Consider the following 16,839-nt stretch of genomic DNA (forward strand, 5'->3'; position numbering starts at 1 on the left):
TTGTTGACTCAACTTTTTTCATTGAACAATTTATACAAGTGTTGGAACCGAATTCACAAACTTACATGATTATTGATTCAATCTTTATCATTTGAGAGTTCAATTCTACCAGTTTAAGAGTCCAATTTTAACATTTGTATAAATTTGAGAGTTCAAGTTTTACACTTCAAATTTTTAAGGATATAATTGTAAGTACAAGCAGTTTTTGCAACTTACCCAAAAAAAATTTAGTGAACAACAATTTATTGTGTAAAATTTTTTTCTTTTTCTTTTTCTTTTTGTAGCGGATCTAGTAATTTAGTAGTAATCATATTTAACCATATTCCTTTTCTTTTTAATATATATATTTCTATTGCAAGTATTCGTTCTCTCAAAGTTTTGAATCTCATAAACAGAAGGCCGATTCGAAATTTCCAAATATGATAAATCAAGAATGCATCTAATAGATCTTCATGCAGACGCAATACGTTTTGTTGCCTAATTCTGAATCACATCTCAAACTCCACTACATAAAATCAACAAAAACATTACAAAAAGCCATCACAACTCAATCTTTCAGAGAAAAAAATGTTAAAAAAATATCATCTGAAAAAGAGGATTGAGATGAAATAAGGAAATCAATCCAAGTCTTCTAATATAATAAAATCTATTCATTCCTCTAAAACTTGAGCGAAAGAAATTGCCGCATTACATAATCTAAAATGTGCACAATTACTATTTGTTCCTCAAAATGTCTGCAAATCTAATAATCAAATACAATTTTAGGAGCAGGACAAAAAAGTGAACGACATTCAGATGAACTTGCCTTAAGATGGCCGAGAAAACTGTCGAATTTGCAAGAGCAGGTCATAAGAGAAATATACTACATGGCAGAATCAAGAACGTGCATGCCCTGCCTGCTTTAAATTAAAGCAATAAGCCAAAAACACAGATTCCACAAAATGAAAACATCCTCCCCTTTTGCACCTCTTTCGAAGAAGCAAAGTCGATGATTCGGCTTCGAAAGTGCTCTTCATAGGTTAAAAAACCAGCATCTGCACCTGTATTTGCAAGCAAACATAAGAAAACTACCTTTTATTATGGAAAAATGGAGGGTAAGACGAGAGAATTTGTAGAGGAATGAAGAATTACACCTACAAAATTCTTAATCATCCAAGTAATAGTATGAGCCAGCTGACTTTTGCTCCCGATCCTTTGCTGAATCGACCTTGTTAATTCTTGGCCTGTAATTTGTTGGATCTCTTCTAAACGTAATATCAAGATGCTGCGATCGATCAAAAGAAGACTTGTAAAAAGACTCGTCAATGACTATCGTTAAATCTACAGCATTGCTCCAATCAGTTTTACGATTGTCAAAACCATGGTTTGGCCTCTTTAAGATATAGAATAATCCAAAAGAAAAGGATGTGAGAACCGGGGATAGAAGAAACGTGACTTACAGATAAGAAGAGATTCATTCCAGTCAACAGCGACTGAGGACAATTAGCAGTACAATCAACTGAAGGCTGACCCTCATAAACAATAACCCGATCTGCGAGATAAGTTGCCATAATAAAATCGTGTTCAACCACAAAGGCAGTCTTTTTTGCATGAAGAATAAATCTCTTGATGACTTTCGAAGCAACAATACGCTGCTCAGAGTCAAGGTAAGCACTTGGTTCATCTATCAGATAAATATCTGCAGGCTGCAAGCATTAGAATAAAACAAATATACTAATCATTTCACTGTAAATATTTTGTAACTTTCTTATAAAAAAAGGGTTAAGAACTAAAAAAATAATTGACACAGAAAAATCTATATTCTGAAGTCTCATGGATATACATACTACCAATAAGGTTCCATGAATACAGATTACTTTCTGACCCTAACCATAAATGCATAGTACCTAAACTGCTAATACAGCTTGCTGATGATATTGGATGAAAAGGTTATTATTTGACAGGACTAAAGAAACAATGTAATTGTACCTTTCCAAGGCAGAGGCACAATGCAACTCTCTGCAACTCTCCCCCAGAAAGATTCACGACTTCCTGGTCCATTAATTGTTCAATAAGCAAGGGTTTCATTACGTCTGAAACAAATTGCGGATGCATATAGGACTCCCTTATTTTCTGATGTAGCAAGTGCCTGACAGTGGATTGAAACTTAGGACTGATCTTCTGGGGCTTGTAGGAAACGTTAAACTCAGGAATCTCAATATCAGAGCCTTCGACAGAATCAGGTTTCAACAAACCAGCCTGCAAATGTCGTCAATCAGGGAATAAATGCTTAGGAAGAGAAAGATACGTACTAATTGGACATTTTCTATTTACTACTATTAAAAAGAAAAAAAAAAAGAGAAAAGAACTAGAAAATAAGTAATGGAAAGACCAAATACCAGCATACGAATAAATGTTGTCTTCCCGGTTCCATTTTCACCAAGCATCACAATAATCTGTGAATCAGTAAATTCACCTTCTATCACACGGAGCTTGAAATTTCCTTGAGTTTTGCTCATGGTTGGGTACTTATATCGCGCATATGTTTCAATTTCCTCTGCACTTTCCTGAGGAGTCTCGGCAACCTAGAAGAATAAAAGAAAAATAAGGATAAATTGTGATGGTATAAACATTCCATTCTGGTGTTGAAAGTCCGCAGAATTCTCACCTTGAATGTAAGAGATTCATCTCTAAATCGTAGATTTTCTGTGGGAACAAATCCAGCCAAGAAGATGTTGATCCCTTCTCTAACCGAGAAGGGAAGGGTCACAACTCCATAAGCACCCGGTTTCCCATAAAGACAGCAAATGAAGTCAGATAAGTAATCCAACACACTAAGATCGTGCTCCACAACAATTACATAGCTGCAAAAGGATGCATGAACTGTGTCAAACTAAGATAAGAGAAACAAAATACTAGGAATATAATAAAAAGAATGCAAAAGTACCTATTGGGCCTGAGCAAAGATCGAATAACTTGGGCAGCTTTAAGCCTCTGTTTCACATCAAGGTAACTCGAGGGTTCATCAAACATATATATCTCTGCATTCTGTATGGCAACAACAGCAATGGCAAATCTTTGAAGTTCTCCACCAGATAGATCACCAACATTGCGGTCTATAACCTGGTTAAGTTCAAGATCATGACAGAGTTCTTGCTTCATATCCCTCTCATCTTTTTGCTCTAGCACCTGGCCAACATTTCCTTGAACTGCTTTCGGAATGTGATCAACATATTGGGGCTTTATGATGGCCTGACATAAAAGTTAAAAAAAGGGTCATTATTAGTGATAAGTAAAAGTTGTGCACCTCCTGATCCTCTATATTTTTATTCTATTTTGTAATATCTTTTCCTTATATCAAATGAAAAGTTTAGTTTCTGTTTCAAAAAAAAAAAAAAAAAAAAAGTTGACAAGTAAAAGTTATCAATACATCCACCATAGAAGATTCAAGAATAAACCAAACTAGATCACCCATTCCAGGCATAGGCTAATACATGCAGCAAAGATAGGAGAAGGTTTTGGCAACCACTTTTGCTTCAGTCACCCTTGCCTAGTACATTTTCATCAATTCAGAAAAACTTTATCTGTACGAAAATAAATCTTAAAAAACCCGACAAACGCACACCCATGACAAGGCACTAACCTCACCCACCCCCAACCTCATCCAAAGACTGCTCCACCCCTCTAAAAAATTATATCGTTTCTTTTCATCCACACTCCACACAAAACAGTAAAACAACAAACCTGCCACAAGATCCTCAATTATCACAAAACGAAGAGTTCATCACGATGTACTCGAACAAAGATCAACAATCCCTAATACAAAATACAACAGCCCCAAACCAACTAAAGCACTGGCTCCAGAGAGACTAAGTAAACAGGAAAACCCCCAAGAGATTATTAAGATCCTCCTGCTATCTACAAATAACACACCACTAGGGCACATAACCAAGGTAGTGTGCCACTAGGTACGATCCTAGTAGTTTACTCTGCCATGTAAGACCTTTGCAACATGAGACTTCACTTTCTTGAGAAATTTAATCTTCCACAAAGAGGAGAAACTTGAGACCCCTGAATGGGAGTAAAGGAACAAAGGATTGAAAATAAAAATAAATAAATAAATAAACCCCCCCGGGAAGGATGAGGATACGAAACTCCCAAATCTCTTCTCCCTGGAAAAATCCATAGACAGACAACAGAACCCACCACCTAGAAAGACTCTCGTCCCATTAGAAAACAACAAAAACCCAAAGAGTGTGTGTGGGACAACTTAAGAGACAAAATAGAGGCAATATGAAGAATTCTTCAAAAACCAAGCAATTAAGACAATAGATCTAAGTTTCATTAGGGCTTGTCAGGACAAATAGTTATGCAAAGAACACAGATATTAAGTTCGACCATATTCCAACTACGTGTTGCAGATTGTCTTATTTTCACATAATGAAATAAGCGCAATATGAACGAATGATAATTTTATGTATTAGTTTAGATTATGAAGTAAAGCATTTCTAAGTTACCTTTAGATTATCTTCAAGGATACGTGTAAAATAATTCTGCAACTCAGATCCTCGAAAGTAAGTCAATATCTCCTGCCAATCTGGAGGGTTCTGCAAATATTCATGAAAAGGGTGAGCTTTATTACACAACAAAGTGAATCATAAAAGGCAATAAAGAATGTTACATTGAAACGACCAAGATTTGGTTTCAGCTTCCCAGCCAAAACTTTCAGTGCTGTGGACTTCCCGATACCATTGGTTCCAACCAAACCAAGAACTTGCCCAGGCCGAGGAACTGGCAGCCTACAACCACATTGTCCTTCAATTTTGAACCAGATGAAACAAATTTATGTATTTACAAGCTTAGTAAAGAAATAACCTGTGTAATTTGAAGGTGTTGGGGCCATATCGATGTGTTGTATCTTTATCCAAATCCTTTGGCAGATTGATGATTTGAATTGCTTCAAATGGGCATTTCTGTATCATTGTATTATTTGGTCAGAATAATTTGGCATAATAGTCCAGTATAATGACTCATTAACATATTACAAGAATACTAAAATAATTTATCCATAGACACACATAAGCCACAACTTGCACAAACCTTGACACATATACCACATCCAATACAGAGTTCTTCTGAGATAAAGGCGATCTTAGAGGCTGGGGTAACCTCAATACACAGTTTACCTGCAGAGAGATCAAAATTAATGAAGTAGCAAATAAAGAAACCCTAATCAAGAAATTTGTTGCATGAGTCGATGATGACGGTTAATATTACGTCTGTTTCTTACAATAACAAAAAGGAATGGTTCATAATTCATGTAAAATAAACATTCAAATGGATAAACTTGTTTATCATATATAAATGAAATTAAAAAATTGAACTCTCAAGAAAAGACCGAAAAATTATGCCAATAAACATAATAATTTGCCCAGGAGAGAAAAAAAATAAGTGAGCAATTATGTAATAACGGCAGAGCCACCATACCACTGACTGCTTATAAAAATAGAGACCCAATTCGAGCCAATTAAAAGTTAATTACTGGCGCAAACAAATATCAAAACATGCATGAAGATAGGTGAGCAATCAAGTAATAACGGCTGGGTGGTTGGCAACTGTCTTGCAAGGTTATTCTACATTTTTCGGCAAACGCAAATTAGGCTTCAGAATAAAGTTATATAATCGGATTACTCCAGAGAACAAACTAGTTGATTCGAACTCTCTAGCTCGGTGTTAACGGTCATCAAAGACAAACAGTAATACAGGAATCTACAACCCCACTAAGAACAACAAAGTTAGCATCCGTCTAGCGGAAAATACTACTTCCTATTTCCGTCCGACAATAGATCAGATCAACGACATCAAAAAATTTACAATCCATCACAATTAGATTCTCATTTCCAACAGAATAAGAAGAAAAAGAACATAGAATACCAGTCTTAACAACGGGACAGCTCTTCTTGCATTCCTGACGGCACTTTTTAGGCTTGCACCTATCCGAACTCACTATAGCTATACGCGTCAATCGATCCGCCATCTAACCACTGCGCAGAATTACAGAAGCAATTAGATGCATAGAATCCAGCAACAATATTCCAAAAACAGGAGAAGCAGAGAAGCAAATCAAAATCAAAGAATCGAAAAATCCTGGATTCAGCAAACATAAACAAAAAAGAACGGAAAAAAATCACCAGAATAAGGAAATCACGGTAAGGATGATTATCGGATAGGAAAACAAGGAGGAAATCAAAGAACAACGTGCACAGAGAAGCCAAGAAGAGATACGAGCAAGCGTATGGCACACGCACAGCTCCAAGTAAGCTTGCTAGGGTTTTTTCATCGGCATAAAGACCCGAATGGCGGTTATTTCGGGTCTTTTTCCTTTTTTCTTTTTTCTTTTTTCTTTTTTTTTTCCTTCCTTCCTTTTACCATCGTCGCGACCAGGTGGATGAGATGCCAAAACCCAACAAGTATTGAAAATATAAAATAATAATAGTAATAAATAAATAAAAAGTCGAATATAATATAAATATGTTAAATTAGGGGAAATGTAGATGCCTATTATAAATGTTCATTAGATATGTGTCACTTATCCATTACCCATGTGTTGTCTATGTCTATCGAAATTATACAGTGTTAGTGTCCATGTAATCCACCTCCCACATATCGGTGATCAACCAAAAAAAATTTAGAAAAAGTGGAAAAATCCATTATTTGTTGTTTTATTTATTTTATATATTATTATATTATATTTTTTTCATATTCATGTTCTCGTTGTGCGTTGTTGTGCTTCTCAAATTCACAACACGTTATCTCCTCCTATCGTTTTCCTCGCTAAAGACAAGTCCTAGAGGTATGTCAATTTTTTCCTCTTCGGTATAATTAATAATTTAACATTATTTTTCATATTTAATATCTATTAAATTTCTAATATAAATACAATATTTTATGATAGTACTACCATGACTAATCTCACAAAATTAGAATTTTCCGCCCTTGATATTAACGGTAGTAATTATTTGTCATGGATACTTGATACTAAAATCCACATTAAGGTTATGAATCTTTAAGAGACTATTAAAGAGTAAAATATGATATCCAATCATGACAAAACAAAAGCTAATGATTTTCTTTCGTCATCATCTCCACGAGGGATTGAAAATGGAGTATCTTACAATAAAAGATCCCTGTATCTTGTGGAAAAATTTGAAAGAGATGTATGATCATAAAAAAACAATTCTTCTTCCTAAAACTCGTTATGAGTCAATGCACTTGAGACTACAAAATTTCAAATCAGTAAGTGATTACAACTCCACATTATTTAAGATCCACCTCACACATATTGGTGATCAACTAAAAAAATTTGAAAAAAGTGGAAAAATCCATTCTTTATTGTTTTATTTATTTTTTGTTATTTATTTATTTTATATATTTATATATTATATTATATTTATTTTGTTATATATTATCATTATTATATTATATTTTATCCATATTCATGTTCTCGTTGTGCGCCGTTGTGCTTCTCAAATTCATAATATGTTACCAGCATGCGTTCCTCCTATTGCTTTCCTTACTAAAGGTAAGTCCTAGAGGTATGTCAATTTTTTCCTCTTCGGTATAATTAATAATTTAACGTTATTTTTCATATTCAATATCTATTAAATTTCTAATATAAATACAATATTTTATGATAGTGCTACCATGACAAATCTCACAAAATTAGAATTTTCCGCCCTTGATATTAAATTATTTGTCATGTATACTTGATACTGAAATCCACATTAATGTTATGAATCTTGGAGAGACTATTAAAAAAATAAAATATGACATCCAATCATGACAAAACAAAAGCTAATAATTTTCTTTCGTCGTCATCTCCACGAGGGATTGAAAATGAAGTATCTTACAATAAAAGATCCCCGTATCTTGTGGAAAAATTTAAAAGAGATGTACGATCATCAAAAAATAGTTATTCTTCCTAGAACTCGTTATGAGTCAATGCACTTGAGGCTACAATATTTCAAAGTAGTAAGCGATTACAACTCCGCATTATTTAAAATCAATTCGAAACTATTGTTATGCGGAGAGAAAATTATTGATGCTGATATATTAGATAGGACATTTTTTACATTTCATGTCTTGAATATGCTCCTGCAACAATATCGAGAGAAAGGTTTTAAACAATATTCTAAACTAATTTAATGTCTTCTCGTGGCCGAACAAAATAACGAGTTATTAATGAAAAAATCATGAATCTCGACCAACCGGGACAACATCATTCCCTGAAGTGAATGTTGTGAATTTTAATAATAATCGTGATCATGGTCAAGGTCGTGACCGTGGCAGATGAAGAAATAATAATTATTTTTGTGGTAGTTGTTCTAATCATTCAAATTTCAAAAGAACTACACAAAATAATGATCACAAAGGAAAAACTCCACAAGATAAAAGTTTAAAAAGTGTTGAAAATAAATGTTTCTGATGCAGAATGACTGGCATTGTTCACGTATCTGTAGTATGTCAAAACACTTAGTTGATCTTTATCAAGCATCCTTGGAAGAAAAAGAGAAAAATATGAAAGCAAATTTTGCATTCTAGGATAATGACATATTTGACCTATTCCATATGATAAATTTGGATGTGGTAGGTTTCTTTGAATCTCTTGAAGAGAAAATTGACAGAATTGATGGAGCATCAAGTGTTTCTTTTGACTTTGAAAATATCTAGACTTAATGTTGTTTTTTTATTCATCTCCATGCTTTTTTTTCTCTTCGTAGATGTTAACCTTTGTATATTCCAAATGTTGTTTTTCTTATTGTAACTATTTTCTTTTAATGAAGTAACCTGGATCATTTTCATATGTTGGGTGATTAAAAAAATGAGTAAAGAAGATCTATGTTAGGCGGACAGTGCAACTACACATACAATACTTACAAGTAGAAAATATTTTTCCAAATTGACAATTTTGAAAGCAAAAATTAATACAATATCAGATTATGCAAACCTAATTGAAGGGTTTGGAAAAACAAATATTATTTTGTCTAGAGGAACGAAATTGACAATTGACAATGCATTGTTCTCTAGCCAATTAAAGAGAAATTTACTTAGTTTTAAAGATATACATTGCAATGGTTGACTGATAAAGAATAATATGGAGTATCTTTATATTGTATCAACTGTCTCATATGAAAAATGTATACGGAAGAGTTGTCTGTTTTATCTTATGGATTATATTATACTCAACATTATAACAAATATCACATACAATAGCATTAAAAAATACGCTATCGCAGACTTTTATAGTATTTTTGAAATGTTGTCGTAGCCCATGTTATTGAAAGTCTATGACTTTCCATAGCGTTTTATCAATGCTCTAAAATGTATGTTTTGATAATACATAGATGATGTTATTAAAACTTTTCATAGCGTTAAAAAAATACTATTGAAACATTTTGATAGTGTTTTATAAATGTTTTTGTAGCTAATGTTATTAAAAGTCCTCGACTTTCCTTAGCGTTTCTATACAGAGCTATAGAAAGTTGACATATGATAGCTTTAATTCGATGTTATGAAAATGTTTCAAATTGGAAAAAGTACCAATAAAGTTTTCATAACAATAAAAAAGTTATAAAAGACATTCTATAGCGATTTTAGACAGACTATTGAAAGTCCCTTATTTTTATTAGCATTTTTTCATCGTAATGGAAAAAAGCTATAAAAACCCCATCTTCAAGCATGAATTTTAATGTTAATGAACTTTCTATAGCACTTTTTGTAGTAGTAAAAACAATGTTAATTGATATTTAATAGCACTTTTTAATAACATTTTTTAGATTTTACAATCTATTTAGCAAATATTATTTTAGAATAAATTATAAATATATAATTATAGACACATTATTTACAATCTAAATAGTAAAAACAATACTAATTGATCTTTATAGAAGTCGCGCCCATATTATTGTCTAGACAAAGAAAGATGTAATTCACATTTTATTCAAATTTATAATCATAATTATAACCAAAATCTTCAATTTTATAGCGTACAAAAGAAATAAAACACTATATTCATCCAAAAGGTTAGATATAGTCATCAAAACTATGTTCCAACAAAATTCTTGCCTAATAGAACAAGTTGTAAATTCTTAATCTAAATAAAACGACTACATATATAATCCCAAAAAGTTGATACAATCAAAAGAGATGTTAGATTATAGCAATACCAAAATTCTCTCACAAAAAATATGTAGCTCTGATGTTTGTTGTTATATCAATCACCTTATAAAAAATAAAACAAAATAGCTTTCGTAAATCATCATGGTTTAACTCTAAGAATAAATTAGCTAATGAACTAAATAAATACTTCATTCACAAAGTAGTAAATAAATTTTCTTAATTAGCTTGACTTTATTCATTGGTCATGTAATAGTAGTGCCCACAACATCGTCAATAACAATAATATCGGATCGGATGTAGCTTCATAAGAAGGAATTAGGTAATTTTACCGTATCAACCCACACACGAACTACATTCGAGCCAAGAGGTATGTGATGGACAAGGATTGATGGATCATTGGAAGACCATCTACCTTCAGCAACGACTTCTCTAAACCGACCCAATCTAGCAGCAAACACTTTTGGGGAGTGTTGGTAGTTACACTTTTTTTCACCAATAATATGGATAGAAATTTTTCAAACAATAATAATCTTGATTACTAAATGGATAGAAAATTTATAAATGAATTTACCGGTGGAGAATTCAGGATTGAAGCTGGAATATCTGATGATGTTGACACTCTAACAGAATTATTAAAATTTTGTTTGCCCATTTTTTTTTATATAAACAACATATTCAAAATGTTATATAAAACACAATCTAAATAGATAAAGAGAGTTAGGGCAAATTTATCTTGTCCTTTATATCAAATAAGCTACCACGCTTTTCAGTTCATCTACATCCGACGTTAGATTGTTGCATTTTCTTTCAAGAGATGTAATAATCTTATCTTTCTGAGTTGATGTAATCACCTTCGATATAGTCACACCGAATCTTAATCCTCGTACATGGCCATGATCGGGACTGGAAACTCTACTAATTGCATCGTCAATTATACTACTCAAATGAGACGTTCCCACATAATTTTGTTCAATACGCTCCTAACAAAAAAATAATAGTAAAACCATCCAAGAAATATGTTCACTCAACTGAGGCCATGTTGAAACACTTAATACTTTGTAGAACAAACAAACATGTAAAAGAGTTTTCAAAGGATCGTCTCCTCCAAATAAATCTTCTCCAAACAAACAAACATGTAAAAGAGTTTTAATACGTGGTATTTAATATAAATCAAATTTATATTAAATTTAATTATATGAATCCAATTCACATAATTAATATTTGAATCATATTCAAATATTTAATTCCTATCAAAATAAACTTTATATTATAATATATCAAACACATTACATTAATTATATAATATATAATTAATTTAAATTAATTATATCATATATAATTAATTCCCTTTATTAATTTGAACAATTCAAATTAATCCAAAATTAATTATCAATAACCTTGTTGGGCTACAAAGGGGACCTTATGGACCTGTAGATTGAAGCTCCAATGGTACTTAGAAAATTAATTAAACTCCTTTAATTAAATTTTCCAACATCCATTAATTGTCAGTCACTCCACTAAAGACCAACAACTACACTATACGCACTACAGATATATTTCTATGTCCATTGGATATAACCAGTCAACGGTGCATGATCCTTCACAAATTGTTCGTAAGTACAACTAAGCCAAAATTACTGTTTTGCCCCTATAATTACTTTTAACTCCTTAAGTACTATCGATCTCTCTAATGAACAATAAGTCATAGTCCAACTATGACTAAAACCCCTCTCGGGCCAAGAGAAAGTATGACGCCACATTGTTCAAGCCCCAGAATAAGCCCTTAAGGGAGCAATCTATCTACTTACCCCAACATTAGGGAAGAAGCAAATTCCATCTTATGTAGCTATGTTCCAATTCTCCAATCAGGTGAATCCCCAAAATAGTAGGCTTATTGAGTCAACGATCTGGCCACTTTCACCCATACAAATCAAATGATCGCCTTCAAAAGTAGATTCACAACTACTCAGGATTCAGGTCATGTGATCTATGGTCATCCTAGTGAAATGTAAGTCTCTATTATTAACTGTATTATATAATGAGACTATTCATTTCGTGGTCCGATCTTATACAAACTCCTTTATATAGAACACCTCCGCTCACATTTCTCTACATGAATGATCAAGATTAGATCATTTGTAGCACTTTACAACAATTGTAACATTTATAAAGCGAGTCGTATTCGTAGTGTCACCAAGATAAGGTACCCAACCTTATCTATCTACTACAGACTATTTAGGTTATCACTTAAACATGATCCACCTGTATGCCTCTACATACATATTTAAACTACAAAAGATAACTTTGGATATTAGTTTATTGGTTTTGTGGGTTAATGCTACTAAATATCAAATAAAATACCTCAAATTTTATTAAATAAATAAATTGTTTGTAGATTACAATTACAAACTACAGAACCCACTAGATTTAGGGTATCAACCCCAACAATCTCCACTTGTTCTAAAGCTAGTGGGGTGTACATCATAAAAGTCACCCTAATACAAAAGTACACAAAACAATAAACTATGCCATAAAACGAACCCAATATAAAATCTCCCACTTGCCCTAGACCAGATGTGGTATGTCCCGTAGACCTTGTTAGGAACGTCCTAAAATTCGCAGTTTGTAATCATGGAAACATATTCTAATTATCAATAAAAGTATTATTGAAGGATTTATTCAATTAAGGTGTTATTGAAATTGAAATTACATTATGTTATAAAATCCAATAAACGAATCCATGACTATAATATGAATACTGTGACTTTATGTAGAGACATAAAAGAGGATCAAGTTATAGTATATAGCCAAAAAGGTCTATAAGTATATGGATGAGATTGAGTACCTCATTCTAGGGACATTATGGATGCGGCCTACTTTGTATATTGATACAAACGATGTGATCCCGAAATCGTTTATGTGTAGACATGCGAGCTGGGGCATCCCATGCAAAAGAGTTTTACATAAGATCGAATCACGAAATAGTCACTTTTTCTTTATAACAACCGTTTACTATTATAACTAACTATTTAAATTTGATGACCTAGGGTAACTCGATCTTAATCCTGAGCTAAATATGAACTCCTATTTGTTTGGGATTATCCTTTGATCTGCATAGGTGAGAGTATTTCAATAGCACTGCTCAACAAGCCTTCCATTTTGGGGATAAGATCGAATAAATAGCTGGAGATGTAGTCCTGCAAGATGAAAATCACTCCTACCTGTTTTAAGGTCAGTAGATAAGTTGTTCCTTTAAGTACTGATTCATGGTCTTGAACAAAGGGCCACGTCCTCTCGTGGCCGAGAGGGACATGGTTTATTAGTTGGACTATAAACCAATTGTTCAATAGATGATCAAATGGGAGCTTAAAGAGCAAGATGTATTTACAAGGATAAAATGATAATTTTGACCTAATTGTAAATACGAACGACCTGTGAAGGATCGACTTACTGATTATGTTAAATCAAGTAGATAGGAATATATCTACAGTGAGGATAGTGCAACCATCGAGCTATAGTGGTAACGAATATTGGTTAGTTCGATTTAAAGAGTTTAACCAATTAATCTCATATTGTTGGAGTTCATGATCTATAGGTCCATCTAGCTCGTAAAACATTACACCTTAGATTAGAAAATTGAGCAAATTTGAAGTGTATAAATGAATTAGAATTTGCATTTAAAATGTTCAAACTCAAATTAGAGTTTGGATAATTATATTCAATATAATTAAATGTTTAAATTTATTGAAATTAAACGTAATTGGAGAGTTTAAAATATTTAAATATTTTATTTAAATATTGATTACATGAATAGGGATTCATCTTTAAATTAGGTATTTTATTAATTTAATATTTGATATTAAATTATTAATTAATTAACTAATTAAATTTGTTTAATTAATTAATTTAAATTAAATCATTTTTCATTTTTTAAATTCAATTTATGGAAATTGAATTAAGTTTTAAATTATTCTTAAACTGAATCAATTTAAAATGGAAAATGAAATTGCTAGTGGATTTATCTCAGTTTTGGGATTTTTAGTGAAATTTTCCACAAATCAACACCATGCTCACTCACTTAGTGTTGATTGAAGTGTCAATTAGCTAAAAATCTAAGTGCTTGCATGTTTAAACTTGTTAAATACTTCAATTTTAGATATTGGAGCAGATGGCATGCTGAATCATTGAAAAATCATGAGAATTTTTTTAATTCTCTCAAACCCCCTTCAAACCAACTTCTATACCTCTCAATTTAGAGTTTCCACCACTCAATCCAAGACTGAGAATAGTAGAGTGAAGAAAAACCATCGAATGTTTCACAGCGAAAGCAGGGATCGTTCCCATTAATTTTCGCAGAATTCATAAAAATTACATAACATAAAAATATGCATTAAGGAACATAAAATTACAGCATGCTTTTATATATGAATTAAGGAAGAAATTGACACGTAGCCTTGAAGAATACCTTCTTCGCGCAATTCCCTCGATCCAGATCACGAACCCTTCGTTCTGGATCTCGATCTCCAAAATACGGAATCCCAATTGGGCACCACCACTTGAGAACCCCTCTGTATTCTTTTAGGAATGAAAATGTGCATGAATGGTGGGTTCTACACAAACTTTTGGAAGAGGGAAAGAGGATGAGAGGAAGAAAAAAAAGGAGAGTTTTTCCAGAGAGAGTCCTCTTCTCTGTGAAACTTGTAGGAAGAATTAGAGATGCCCACTCATATTCTAAAGTATAGGTTGAGAAAGATCAGGGAACTCCCTCCCATTAATTAAATTAAAAATTTTAATAAAATTTATGTAACAACCCGAGTTCAGGAGGGGTACATGAATGAATTGGTATCACATCCGAACGAGAGGGATCCTGAGGATATGAAAGTATGGTTAAGAAATGCTTAAAAGAATTGAAAGTTACTACCTATACCAACAAGGTGCACTTTCCTTTTCGATGGCTCAATCATAAGAACTCTAAAATTAAGGATGCTTAGCTTGGAGCAAATCCTATGTTGGGCGACCTCTTGAGAATTTTCCTAGGATGCATGTGAGTGATGACAAAGCAAGGGAGGATGAACATAGCTTTTAATCAGGGGACCTTATAGACCTTTAGATTAAAGCTCTAGACACTCACTATTCAAGAAGCTGCATAACATAATGTCATGCTTGGAAGATTGAATCCAAAGTCAAGTGGGATTAGTGTGAGCTACTTTAATTCCAAAATTTAAACGTGTAATGATGTCTCATATAATTACTAATCCCCCTAATTAATCCAATATTTTTCATAGTAAGTTAACCCTTCATAGGTTGTTCCTTAAGTCCCACTGATCCTCTAATGAACAATTGGTTTGTGATGTGATCAACAAACCGAGTCCCTCTCGGGCCAATAAGAGGGTGGGGCCCCTGTTCGAGATCTGAAGTCAGCACTTAAGGGAACAACCTCTCTACTATCCTTGAGGCGGGTAGAGTGAATTCTATCTTGCGTCCTATGTCCCCAGCTATCTACCCGGTCTTACCCATGAAATAGAGGTTTATTGAGCCAACGCTGTTGAGACAACCTTCACCTATGCAAATCTAAGGATAATCCTGAATAAACAGGAGTTCATATTTAGCTCAGGATTAATGTCAAGTTACCTAGGTCATCGCTTTGAAATAGTCAGTCTTAAACAGTAAACAATGTTATAAAGTAAGAGTGACTGATTTCGTGGTCCGATCTTGTACAAACCCACTGCATCGAACACCTACACTCCTCATGTCATAAAATGTACAAATTAGAATCACATCGTCTGTAGCACTTTACAACTAATTGTAACAACTACATAGCGGGTCGCATCCAATAGTGTTACCAGGATAAGGCACCAAACCTCATTCATATACTATAGATCATTTTGACCATTTACTTGAACCTGATCCACTTTTCTGTCTCCACATAAAGTTGTACTCATGTAATAGTCATGGATCTTTTAGTTTATTGGATTTCTAAAACGAAATAAACAATTCATATATTCAATAACAACTTATTGAATTTTCAGAATAAGTTTTATTATTTACAAACTAAGAGTTTTAGGACATAAAACCCAACACTTCTTGCTGAGTGTTTCTGTGAAACCCGAACCCTATTTTTCCTACTTAAGTAAGTAATTAATATGTTAAACAAGTTTAGGTTTAAGTTAAGGTTATGTTGTAGGGAAAAATTTGAGAAAATGGAAGAAGAAAGTTCAAAGTGTTAAAATAGGGCTCCCGGATAGTATGTTAGGAAGCACTTGGTGGAGAAAAATTGGCTAAGTGTGGAAGCCAAAGTGGCCATGTGTTGAGATCTTGATGCGTTGGTGCATAGGGCCTTGTGGACAGAAGCAATTCTCAATAGAGGTTAGTAAATCGCATGGTAGGCATGGAAGAAGAGGTTGATTTTTATGATAAGTGTTGGTCGAGTAGGGTACCATGTGTTAGCATGGATGATGCGTTAGTAATAGGTGTGCACGAGTTAGCTAGGGTCGAGAGGGATGGCCTGCGATAGCATTGGCCTATGCGTTAATAGGACATGGAAGTGTGCATGGACAAGGATGCAAAAGGATATGTGGCTGTGTGCGATAGCTTGAATGGCCAGACAAGGCACTGGTGGATGCACGCACACAGGCAAGTTAACGCAAGGCGATGCGTGGGATGAACGCTCAGTTACACGCA

The 16,839-nt window shown here is 33.3% G+C and overlaps 1 protein-coding gene across 2 annotated transcripts; it reads right to left on the bottom strand.

The window, feature by feature from the left end:
- Window positions 1-629: 629 nt before the first annotated feature.
- ABCE2 (RNAse l inhibitor protein 2) lies at window positions 630-6,462 on the bottom strand. 2 transcript variants are annotated; one of them, XM_039043461.2, is made up of 13 exons: window positions 6,171-6,462; window positions 5,914-6,023; window positions 5,080-5,165; window positions 4,855-4,952; window positions 4,661-4,778; window positions 4,497-4,586; window positions 2,927-3,231; window positions 2,648-2,843; window positions 2,379-2,564; window positions 1,969-2,238; window positions 1,440-1,685; window positions 1,138-1,264; window positions 630-1,040 (listed from the first exon to the last, which is right to left on the bottom strand). In XM_039043461.2, the coding sequence occupies exons 2-12, from the start codon at window positions 6,014-6,016 to the stop codon at window positions 1,145-1,147; spliced, it is 1,818 nt and encodes a 605-aa protein (XP_038899389.1). In that variant the 5' UTR covers window positions 6,017-6,023; window positions 6,171-6,462; the 3' UTR covers window positions 630-1,040; window positions 1,138-1,144. The 2 variants fall into 2 exon arrangements, with proteins under 2 accessions (XP_038899389.1, XP_038899388.1); XM_039043460.2 differs by having other exon boundaries at window positions 1,134-1,264; window positions 6,171-6,451.
- Between the last annotated feature and the right edge of the window lie 10,377 nt (window positions 6,463-16,839).

This window comes from Benincasa hispida, chromosome 9 (assembly GCF_027475165.1).
Source record: "Benincasa hispida cultivar pf3 chromosome 9, pf3_genome.v1.1, whole genome shotgun sequence".
In the NCBI taxonomy this organism is placed as follows: Eukaryota; Viridiplantae; Streptophyta; class Magnoliopsida; order Cucurbitales; family Cucurbitaceae; genus Benincasa; species Benincasa hispida.

Bases quoted from the DNA above. Each gene is read 5' to 3' on its own strand.
- ABCE2 (XM_039043461.2), bottom strand. From the start codon at position 6,016: ATGGCGGATCGATTGACGCGTATAGCTATAGTGAGTTCGGATAGGTGC. The intron at 4,953-5,079 runs GTTTGTGCAAGT...ACAATGATACAG, and splicing joins GATGTGGTATATGTGTCAAG to AAATGCCCATTTGAAGCAAT. The intron at 4,779-4,854 runs GTTATTTCTTTA...ATGTGGTTGTAG, and splicing joins AACACCTTCAAATTACACAG to GCTGCCAGTTCCTCGGCCTG.